Here is an 11246-nt window from a genome sequence, read left to right as displayed (position 1 = left end):
ATATAATTGTGTACTGTCATAAACACCATACATACCGTATTACAAACGGCCGTATCTACTGTATTACCCACTCCATATCTTACTTTCAGCCTCGAACATAGCGAGAATATGAGCAGCTGCCGGCGAACACCAGTCTCACCCCAGCCACGGCAAATAGACTAGTTTCTCCATCTCTGGGGGCCGTAATCTATATAAATCCACACCTGGGCGCGAGAGCACCCACCAGCCAGTAGGACACAGCAATAGCAACCACAAGCAGCATACCACGCGCTCAGTCACGATGATCAATCAAACGACCACGTTGCTCACTCGCTCACTTCGTCCCAGATCCGCCTTTGTTGGCACTGGTCTTGGTTACCCGCGTCGATTTCTCACAACTGTCGAGTCTCCACTGCACGAATTGTAATTATACTATGCACCCTTTCCGGTCCAACGCCATTTGCCTGCCTCCTTGCCCGCCTCAGTGCTGACAGATATTGTAACTATAGCTTTGTCGTCATATTCAACAAGAAAAACGCCAAAGAGTCAGATCTAGCCCCAGCGCCCCAGACTATCAAGTTCAAGGAGCAAGATGTCATCCTCACCTTCGCGGGCGACATGATGGCCTCCGCGGCGCCGGCGACGGATTCAGCCCCGGAAAGGACCCTAGGAGCCTGCTTTGCGTGCCAGGCGCCCAGCGAGCAGAGAGTGTTGCAGGCGATCCGCGCCCACGAGAACACCGCCAAGGTTAGTAAGAAGCTAGCACGAGTTGGTTGTGGGGGCTAATATGCACATTTTCATGCGTAGGGGCTGTGGGATATTGAGTCGGTAGAGATTTCTGCGTTGGAGACAATTCACACGGGTGATTATGAGAGGGTCAGGGAGTAGAGAGTGGAAAATTGAGTTAACTTGCGAGTCTCCGTAGACTTCGAGGCCGTGGCTTAAATGCGGTGTGATGTGAAGTAGAAAGTCTCCGGTACATATGCATTGATACAATTGAAAGCTGGATCAGTCAATGTTTGTACGTACATTCTGCCCGAGCAGGCCTGCCCCTACTCATTCTTATCCTCCCGTGTCAGAAATCACTATACTTCCCCAGCACCCCAGATTCTCCAAACCCTGTCATCAAAGGCAGCACCTCCAACCCGGAGAACTTGCCTGCAGTCACCAACCCCTTCTGTCTTGCTTCCTCAAATTGCTCTTTGCCCCAGCTGTCAGCAGATGCCTTTTCCGCCATCTCCCCGGCCACGACGCCCTCTGGGAGTGGCAACAAGCCACACTCTTGCAAAACACGCTCGGGCTTCACAGTAATCCTCCCTTCCTTGAAGACATACCTTGCCATACAAGACGCCAACACAACCTTTGCATTTGCCTTGGGATCAAGGTCAAGACCTCCGCTGAAATTCCCATCCCTGCTTAACAACCCCTTCTTCACAAAATAACTAACCACATAAACCCACTTCTCGTCCCACGCCAGCACGCGACTCCAAACCTCATACCGCTGTAGCGGCTTGATTTCGCGATGAAATAAGCAAGAAACACCGCCCATAGCCATCATGAGCGGCCTTTTCCTTTCCTGTTCGTTGCCGTTGCCGTTGGCTGTCTTGGCTCTCCCCGGCATCGATGCAGTCGAAAGAACATGCTTAAAATGCGCCATCATCAACTGCGTGCGGTTGATATCGAGATCTGAGAAGAAAGTGCTGTTGGACTTGTGCAGGTTGTAATCGCACTCGATGACCGGGTTTCTGCACTCGGTCACAAAGTAGCTGTAGAGGCGCGGACGGCCCTGGCTGTCGAGCAAGGGCGCTGGAGTGGTTGAGCGTTTCCATACTAGTTGGATGAAGAGACCTTTGAAGAGGCGGTACTGTGTTGAATGGCTCTGAGTTAGTAAAGAGCTGGGAATTCTTATCTTTTCCTCCTTTCTGTGCGGGAATGCATTGCATTGTTGCGGGTGACTTACGTGCCAGACACCGGGGAGCCCTTTCGCATTTAAGAAGAGGAAGAGAATACCCGCGCCGGTTAAAAGTCGGTTGAGGGTAATGGAGTCCCAGACTGTGTTGAGGAGGGTTTCGACCGTGGACAGGGCCATTGTTGCGCTGGCTGGTCTGGTGAGTTGTTAACTGTGAGTGAAGCACTTGAAGAGAAGAACTCTGAGAACCTAAAGACTCCGGCGAAGAACGTGGGAACTGCTGTTGCTCGAGTTTCTCTCACTCCCACTCTTGCTCCCTCTAACCCTGGTCTTACTAGTCCTCAGTCAAGCACGCAAGCACCGGTTCCATAGTCCAGCTCCGTAGTCCATGTAAGCAACCAGCACAATAGAGCTGGGCCAAGAAGAAACCACGGAGAAAGGACTGGCTGGATTCATCTGATCCTTCTGCCAAGAGCCAAGCTATGTATGCAGATATTAGCCTCAGGAATGAAGGATCTAGCCCCCGCGTGCTGCGCTACGGGCGTATCGGTTTCGACCAGCCACGATGCGTAATGACCGCTAGAAAGTTAGGCTAGTTGTGTTTGTATGAACCGTAATGACCGCTAAACAGTAATGAATGCTAAACGGTAATAACCGCTAGGAAGAATGGTGTATATGTTGGGTAAGCTTCGTATACGGATTATGAGGGCAATGTAGGGCTACAGTCCACCGCCGCCAAGCAAGGCTCTGCTGGGTTCCAGCAACTTCATACGACGGAAATAGTCTCGTGGCTACGGCTGAGCGCGGTCAACATCGAGAACGGGGTTGTCTCAGCTTGGCTAACTCTGCGAGGAGAAAATCTATCCCCCGAAACCCGTTTCTATATCATCCCAGCGAGCAGGCCTACGTTTCTAAGTCCTGTATGCGCGAGTCTGAGCTGCCCAGGGCCAGCATCTTCACTCTTTCACTAATCGTTCTCTTTCGTCTGTATGGTTATTCTGTTTTTTCTTCAGATCTGACTGTTTTCTCTCTTTCTTCTGTTCGTGTTTCCATGTGTAAAGATGTTCAACTTTCCTCATCCCGCTATAGACTTGACTTCCAGAATGAAGTCAAACCCGCTCATGGCGGGTGGCAGCTCGTCTGCATCATCAGAAGATCTCTTTTCTCCTCCAATGATGGAGGATTTGGATACGCCTATGACCGAGTATCCCATGGGGTCCCCTCCCCGCATGCCCTATCGCGGTGAAGACATTGAGATTGCATTCCTCCGCTCCGAAGCCTCCATCAAAAAGTCCTCCCTGTTCAACGACAAGTTCGCAGCTACGTTGGACGACCTGAGGGCCCGACCCATCGACAGTGCCTCTCTCAGTGAGAAACTCCAGAGCGTAACCCGTTCCGTGCGCGAGATCCTCGACAGTGGCGACCAGCTGGTTCATGAGGACGGGCCGCAGGAGATGCTCAAGCAGTTCGTGCGCATTATAAACAAACATCTCTGCCAGGATGAGGACATCCATACTGTCCTGGCGCCGTTGGCTCTGGAGCCTGAAGAGAAGCTCCATATCATCCAGACCTATTACCAAGCGATCAATGTTACCCAATTCGTGTCACCGAAGTGGACCAGCAGTCTGCTCTCGGATGCCGCCTGCCGTCGGGCCAACATTGTGACGGTCTTCAATGGTCAGGGCGTGGAGGGCTACTTCAGTGAACTGCAGCATCTCTATGACACATATGGAGGACAGCTGGCCGAGCCCTTATATGTCATGAGCAAACAGCTCAAGGGGCTTGCGTCGGATGTGCGCGCCCAGGACATGTATCCTCATGGCCTGGATGTCATCGGCTGGCTCGAGAACCCAGAGTCGCGCCCGTCCACTGATTATCTCCTCTCTGCCCCTGTCAGTCAACCTTTGATCGGTCTTGTGCAGCTGCTCAATTATGCCATCACCTGCAAGATCCTCAACAAGACCCCCGGCGAGTTCGCCCGTCACCTCAGTGGTGCTGCTGGCCACTCTCAGGGCATTGTCGTCGCAGCGCTGTTGGCCACGGTCGTCTCGTGGCCTACATTTTTCAACGCCGCAAGCACCGCACTTCAAGTGCTGTTCTGGATTGGGTGTCGTTCGCAACAGTGCTACCCATCCCACTCCATCCCCCCGTCACTGGTTGATCAGTCTGAGCGCCTGAGCCCCATGCTCAGCGTCAAAGGCGCCTCGCGTGAGTCATTACTCAAGCACCTCGACGAGCACAACCGACATCTTCCCGCCACACAGCAGGGTTCCCTTGCTTTGATCAACGGCCGGCAGCAGTTCGTGGTGGCCGGCAACCCCCTCTCGCTCTACGCCTTCGCCAACAAGCTGCGCGCAGCCTCCAACAACTCCAGCACCACCAACACAGCCCGCGTGCCGTTCAGTCAAAGGCCCTTGTTGGTCACCGCGCGCTTCCTCCCCATCTCAGTTCCCTTCCACACCAATCTCCTGGAGGATGCCGAGGCCCAGATACTGGACGACCTTCGCTCCGTCCACGTTCCCGGGAATAGCCTCCTCTTCCCTGTCCTCCGTACCGACAATGGGGCTGACCTCCGCGAGTTCGACAATCTGATCCCCGAGCTCGTGCACATGGTCGTCTGCGGCGTAGTCGACTGGGAGCGAGCCACGCGCTTCCCCTCTGCCACTCACTTCCTCGACTTCGGTCCCGGCCGCGAGACCGGAATCGGGGCCCTGCTGGCCTCCACAAAAGCCGGCACCGCTGCACGCGTGATTCTCTCCACCACCCTCACCGGCCCCAGCAAGAAGACGCTCGGCTACATGCCCGAGCTGCTCAGCCGGCGCCGCCCCGTAGTCTACAAGACCAGCTGGGAACAAGACTTTGCTCCGCGGCTCGTCCGCGTCGGCGACGACATCCTCCTCGACACCAAGTTCTCCCGCGCTTTGGGTCTGCCCCCCGTCATGGTAGCCGGCATGACCCCGACCACGGTCTCGCCGGACTTCGTCGCCGACGTCATCAACGCGAACTATCACATCGAAATTGCCGGCGGTGGTTACCACGACGCAGCCGGCATGCGCTCAGCCCTCACCCGGCTCGTTAACCTCATCCCCGCCGGCCGCGGCATAACCGTCAACCTGATCTACGCCAACCCGCGCGCAATGGGCTGGCAGATCCCGCTCCTCGCGCAATTGCGGCAAGAGGGCTTCCCAATTACAGGGCTGGCGATCGGTGCCGGCGTGCCCTCTCCCGACGTCGCCAGCGAGTATATCTGCGACCTCGGCCTGAGCCATATTTCCTTCAAGCCGGGCTCTAAAGAAGCAATCGATAATGTGCTGCGCATCGCGGAATCAAATCCCGACTTCCCCATAATCCTGCAATGGACTGGTGGCCGCGCGGGCGGGCATCACTCGTACGAAGATTTCCATGAACCTATCCTGGACAGGTACGCGCAGATCAGAGCCTACCCGAATCTCATCCTAGTCGCAGGTAGTGGGTTCGGTGGAAGCGATGATACCATTCCTTATATCACGGGATCATGGTCCACGGTATTGGGATACGCGGCTATGCCCTTTGACGGCGTTCTTGTTGGCAGCCGCGTCATGGCTGCCAAGGAGGCGCGGACCAGTCCCGCCGTGAAGCAGGCGATTGTTGATACCCCTGGAGTACCAGATTCCCAGTGGGAGGGCACATACAAGAAAGCAACTGGTGGGATTATCACAGTGAAGTCTGAAATGGGCGAGCCAATCCATAAGCTTGCGACGCGCGGGGCCCTGCTATGGGCAGAGCTCGATAAGGAGGTGTTTTCTCTCCCTGCGGCGCAGCAGGTCGAGGAGTTGCAGAGGCGCAAGGGCTCGCTGATGAAGCGGCTGAATGCGGATTTTCAGAAGGTTTGGTTTGGCATCGACCAGCAAGGAAACCCCGTGGAGATTTCGGAGATGACCTACGCGGAGGTCCTCACAAGGGCCGTTGATCTGCTGTACCTCAAGGATCAGCAAGCCTGGATTGATCCCTCGTACCGGTCCTTCATGGGAGACTTTATTCGTTGCGTCGAGAACCGCCTGAGCGCGCGCCAGCCTCGACCTCGTGCGGTTTTCCAGTCCGCGTGGCAGCTGGACCGGCCCCAGGCCTTCCTGAGCGAGTTCCTGCAGGCTTATCCGGCAGCTCTGGAAGACGTGATTGTCCGCGAGGACGAGGACCAGTTGGTGAAGCTGTACAAGCAGCCTGGGCGCAAGCCTCTGCCGTTCATCGTCGCGCTGGACGAGTCATTCGAGTACTGGTTCAAGAAGGATTCTCTGTGGCAGTCTGAGAGACTGGAGGCCGTTATCAATCAAGACGTCGGGCGAATCTGTATTTTGCACGGCCCCGTGGCGGCGCAGTACACTAAGGCCGCGGATGAACCGGTGAAGCAGATCCTCGATAACATCCATAAACCGCATGTTCAGGCCATCCTGAAGCAGCAGTACGCCGGCGACGAGAGCCGAGTTCCAACTCTCGATTACCTGTACGCTGCGGGCGCATTATTGCCCGTTTTGTCTGCGCAGGACGAGCTGCTACTGCCACATGTCAAGCACAGTCGTTCATACGACCCGCCGACCCTCGCGTACGATCTGGAAGGCCCCGAGGAGAACCTACCGACCGAGAAGCAGTGGTTGGCTCTGATTGGCGGGACGAAGCCATCCTGGCGGAAAGCGTTGCTGACGCTGAACGAGATCGTGCAGGGGAAGATGCTGGTGAAGAATCCCATCAAGGGCCTCTTCGCTCCTCGCACCGGCCTCTCTGTGCGTATCATTCAATCTGGACGGCCCCAGAAGACGGTCATCCTTATGCGGCAGAAAAGCAGCCACGGACAGGAGAAGGACGAAGCGACGGTGGAAATCCGCGCTCTATCTGCCTCAGAGATCATGCTGACTCTGCGAGCTCCTATGACTGGGCGCAGTGCTGGCAACCCCCCGGTCGATCTGGTGCTGTATTTCACTTACAAGCCGACATACGGCAGTAACCCGATCCACGAGGTCATGAGCACACGCAACCAGCGCATCAGCCGGTTCTACGAACAGCTCTGGGTCGGGAACGCAGGGGATGATGGCATGAGCCTGGGTAAATCAGCCGACGACGTGCAAGTGCTGACCCGTGAAGCGATCTTACACTTCACCAAGGCCATTGACAACCGGAACAGCGCATACAATGGGAAAAAGAACTCTAAGTTGCTTGCGCCACTTGACATGGCGATCGTGGTTGCGTGGAAGCCGCTGATGCGCTGTCTCTTCACGGACGCAGTCAACGGCGATATCCTCAAGCTTCTGCATTTGAAGAACGATTTCCGGGTTATTGGCAACGCGAGACCCATGCGCGAGGGCGACGTGTTGTCTTCGACTGCTGAGATCGAGTCGATTCGAATCCGCCCGGACTCAGGGAAGGTGGTTCGCGCTGTTGCCACGATCTTTAGGGAGGGCACGCCCATCATTACCGTCGCCAGTGAGTTCATTCTCCAGGGCCAGTATGAGGACTACCACAACACGTTCGAGACAAAGGAAGAGCAGGTGTACAAGCTGCCCTTGAAGTCGAAGCGGGATGTGGTCCTGCTGGCGTCAAAGCCCTGGTTCCGCATCGCCGCGGCCGACCTCAGCCTCGATGACCATCTGGATGACGAGCTCACTTTCCGGCTGAAAAGCTCGTACCAATACCGCGACGCCAACACGTACAGCCAGATCGAAACCTGCGGGACCGTCAGCTGTGCCGTAGGGAACAAGGACATGACGATCGGCACAGTGATGTTCAAGAACAACTCGCACTTCTTCAAGAACCCCGTCATCGACTTCCTGACCCGGCGGGGATTTGCCTACGACGAGGTCAAGCAGCTTCCAAATGCTGTGCCCTTGGCCGCAGACGTCCGCATTGAGATGCCCATGTCTAGTGACCAGTACGCTGCCGCCTCGGGAGACAGCAACCCAATCCACCTGTCGCGTGCGTTTGCGCGGTACGCAGGCCACAACGAAGGTCGGGTCATGCACGGCATGCAGACGAGTGGTCTAGTCCGAGGCGTCGTGGAGTTGCATGCGGCAGGAAACGATCCGCGGCGCATGAAGGCCTGGTCTGCTTCTTTCAAGGGCAAGGTGTTCCCCGGCGAGACCCTCCTCGTGGATATCAGCCACACGGGGATGAACAACGGCCGCTTGATTGTTGTTACTACTGCACGGTCGGAAGCGTCCGGTGTAGAAGTGTTTCGCGCGACGGCTGAAGTGGCCCAGAAGCCAGGAGCCTACTTGTTCACTGGCCAGGGCAGCCAGAAGCCGGCGATGGGGATGGATCTGTACGAGACCAGCCAGGCCGCACGCGATGTATGGCACACGGCCGAGCAGTTCTTCGTCAGCACCTACGGTACGTTCCTCATCCCAATCATACCTGGAAACCATGATACTAACAGCACACAGGCATCTCAATTCTCGAGATCGTCCGAAACAATCCCAAGGAGTACACCGTGCACTTTGGGGGCAGCCGCGGCAAAGCCATTCGCGAGAACTACATCTCGCTGGACTTTGAAGTGGTCAACGAGCAGGGCGAGATCGAATCAGTACGCGCCTTCCAGGAGATCACCCCCAGCTCGCGCTCGTTCACCTACACCTCCTCCGGTGGTCTGCTGCACGAGACGATCTTCACGCAACCTGCGCTGGTGGTCATGGAGCTGGCGCGGTTCCACGACATGCGTGCTCGCGGTCTGATTAACGAGGACAGCTGCTATGCCGGACACTCGCTGGGCGAGTATGCCGCACTCGCTGCCATGGGCGAGGTCTTCACAGTAGAGGGAGTCACCGCCGCAGTCTTCTATCGTGGTCTGACCATGCAGAAATCTATTGAACTGGACCGATCTGGCCGGGACTATTCCATGGTTGCTGCGAACCCGAGCCGGGTATCCAAGAGTACGTCTCTCGTTCTCCCTTTTAACCCTTTACTATTCCCTGCATGGACTGACAGATATAGACCTCTCCGAATCCGATCTCTGCGCCATTGTTGACTCGATTGAAGCCGCAACAGGGGGTCTATGCGAGATCGTCAACTTCAACGTCGAATCTACGCAGTACGTTTGTGCTGGCGATGTAGGTGATCCCGTTTGCCACTGTCTGCCACTGCCTGCCTTCATACTAACAGCTCCCTAGCTCCGCAGCCTCGACTGCCTTGCCGGCGTCCTGGACTCGCTCGTTGCGCACCCTGAACACCTCACCTCACTCGAAACCCTCAACGCCTCCGTCCCGGCCATTGTCGCCTCATGTCTCGCCCAGACCGACAAGAAGCCCACCCCGCTAGTCCTCCAACGCGGCAAAGCCACAATCCCCCTGAAAGTCAACGTCCCCTTTCACAGCAGTCTTCTGCGCCCAGGCGCCGACACCTTCCGTCGCGCCCTCCGCAAAGCTATTCCAGAGCACATGGTCCGGCCGGAGAAGTTGATCGGGAGATATATTCCGAATCTGACGGCGATGCCGTTCGAGTTGAGTAAGGGGTATTTTGAAAATGTTCTTGCTATTTCTGAGAGTCCGTTTGTGAGGGAAATTCTGGAGAGGTGGGATGATAATAATGTTGCTGTTGCTGTTTGTTGAACCCAATCAGATTTGTCATGTTAGCCGTTGTTTCGATGTCGATATTGAAATAATAAGCCTTGTCTTATAGTGTAGTTTCCGGTGAGAGCACGTGTTGTCAAGCATACTGCAACCTGACCAGAAGGTCACTACAATCCGAACAAATGGCCTGACTGTACAGATCGCACTATAACTGGCTTGCACGTGACACGGTCTCAGCGTGGAAAGGGACGGACTGTTGTCAATATTGGATGGATAACCTAGCAGCAGCCTCCCTGCTAGCAAGCTATAGGCCAACCCCTCACAGACATGGTCTGTCAGAGACCTTTAGCCAACTAGCCGCCCAGTGGATGGAAAGCCCTTCAATCCTAACCATGCAACGGAAGCCCCTTCAGGTCCGCTGGATCCCAGGTCACTCTGGAATTGCTGGGAATGAGCTGGCAGACAAGCTCGCTAAGCTAGGGTCTTCTATATACAGCCCCGACATCCCCCCCTCCCCAGCATACCTACGACGGGAGGCAAAACAGTGGCTCCGTACAGAGACATATACAGCATATGCTAGTAAGGCGCCTGAAACCTACAAAAGCCGTGAATATCAGACCCCATACAAAAGAAAGCCGCTCCCGCGAGCACAAGCTGCCCCGGTGGATACTTGGCCGACTCGTCGCCGCTCGTACAGGCCACGGAGACTTTACGGCATACCACCAGCGTGTTGACCACACAGACTACCTGGAGAGCTGCACCTGCGGCAAGGCAAAGACCCCAGTACACTTCTTCTTTTGCCCATATACCAGAAAACGCTGGAAGGATAGATGGAGATGTATAAAGGATGGGCCGTCAAAAACAATAGACTAGCTCTTGAGTACAGCTGCCGGGGCTGAAGAATTCAGCCGCATCGTGCAAGAATCATCCTTCTTCAAGGACATATGCCCGAACTGGGCCCGCCGGAGCGCTTGAAAGTGCGACAGTCCACACATCTACCTGGACAAAGGGTACGGCCCCTCCCCCCAATCTATAGGTAGTCAAAACGGGCACCTGCCCTCGAAGACCTGGCCAGGGTAGCGCCGGATGCTTCTTCCGCTCATTTCCAACATATATTGTCCGTAGTTGCTGCTTCAAACCTGTATCTAGCTAGTTTTAGGGAGTCCTGTTTAGACAGCACGTCCAGATGCCCCCTGTGAGGCCGCAGATCACGTGGGCCCCGTGATCCGCCGAGTGACGTTAAATAATAAAATCAAATCAAATCAAATCAAATCAATATTGGATGGCCGACATGGCCGCCTAATCTAGGTTACTAAATAATGATTAAGCGTGCTCGACCCGGGCAGGCGGTACCGGAGGGCAGTATGCCCCGACACTCAGATGGGTGCAAGAACAGGGCCCCAGCATCGCCATACCATAGTCCATGCGTGGTAAAAGACATGCGTGTCGAAAATAAATGTCCAAAGAAGTTACATACTTTTTACATACTTCAAGTCACGGCTCAGCGGGCAGGCAAGGAAAGAAAAATATGTGAAGTCCATCCTAGGACCAACCCGGGACTGGAAATCAAGTCTGACATCCTGCTTTGATTGATAGACCTAGTTGTCGGTAGACTATCAGAAAAGCAGAATCTTAATTGTAGTGTAAGCTTCTTGTTCACGTCCTACAGTATAGAGCGAGCTCCTGTCGATAAGCCGAGTGTTGCTCAGGAATTGCTGACTGTGCCGACCGGGGTCGGAAGTGTTTGATCCACGTGATCCACGTAATTTCGGATGGCTCAGAAACTGGGCTCGGCAAGTTTGAGCCATGTTGGGAGAATCCCGAAC

General features: G+C 55.3%; 3 protein-coding genes across 3 annotated transcripts; 2 read left to right on the top strand and 1 right to left on the bottom strand.

The window, feature by feature from the left end:
* The first annotated feature begins 232 nt into the window (after positions 1-232).
* On the top strand, positions 233-961 carry BDW70DRAFT_95607 (uncharacterized protein). Its single transcript, XM_073745275.1, has 3 exons — positions 233-402; positions 489-726; positions 787-961. Exons 1-3 carry the CDS (start codon positions 281-283, stop codon positions 865-867), a joined length of 441 nt encoding a protein of 146 aa, XP_073593353.1. The 5' UTR covers positions 233-280; the 3' UTR covers positions 868-961.
* Positions 962-1002: 41 nt separating this feature from the next.
* BDW70DRAFT_141495 (acyl-CoA thioesterase) lies at positions 1003-2276 on the bottom strand. The gene is made up of 2 exons (XM_073737774.1): positions 1940-2276; positions 1003-1843 (listed from the first exon to the last, which is right to left on the bottom strand). Exons 1-2 carry the CDS (start codon positions 2066-2068, stop codon positions 1055-1057), a joined length of 918 nt encoding a protein of 305 aa, XP_073593352.1. The 5' UTR covers positions 2069-2276; the 3' UTR covers positions 1003-1054.
* Positions 2277-2613: 337 nt separating this feature from the next.
* Positions 2614-9730, top strand: BDW70DRAFT_141494 (acyl transferase domain-containing protein). Its single transcript, XM_073737773.1, has 4 exons — positions 2614-8245; positions 8299-8784; positions 8846-8961; positions 9022-9730. Exons 1-4 carry the CDS (start codon positions 2950-2952, stop codon positions 9457-9459), a joined length of 6336 nt encoding a protein of 2111 aa, XP_073593351.1. The 5' UTR covers positions 2614-2949; the 3' UTR covers positions 9460-9730.
* The last annotated feature ends 1516 nt before the right edge of the window (positions 9731-11246 follow it).

This window comes from Aspergillus foveolatus, assembly GCF_047715535.1.
Source record: "Aspergillus foveolatus strain CBS 279.81 unplaced genomic scaffold BDW70scaffold_50, whole genome shotgun sequence".
Taxonomy (NCBI): Eukaryota; Fungi; Ascomycota; class Eurotiomycetes; order Eurotiales; family Aspergillaceae; genus Aspergillus; species Aspergillus foveolatus.
Note: the sequence above shows the minus strand (reverse complement) of the source record. Positions and strands in the feature narration are given on the sequence as shown.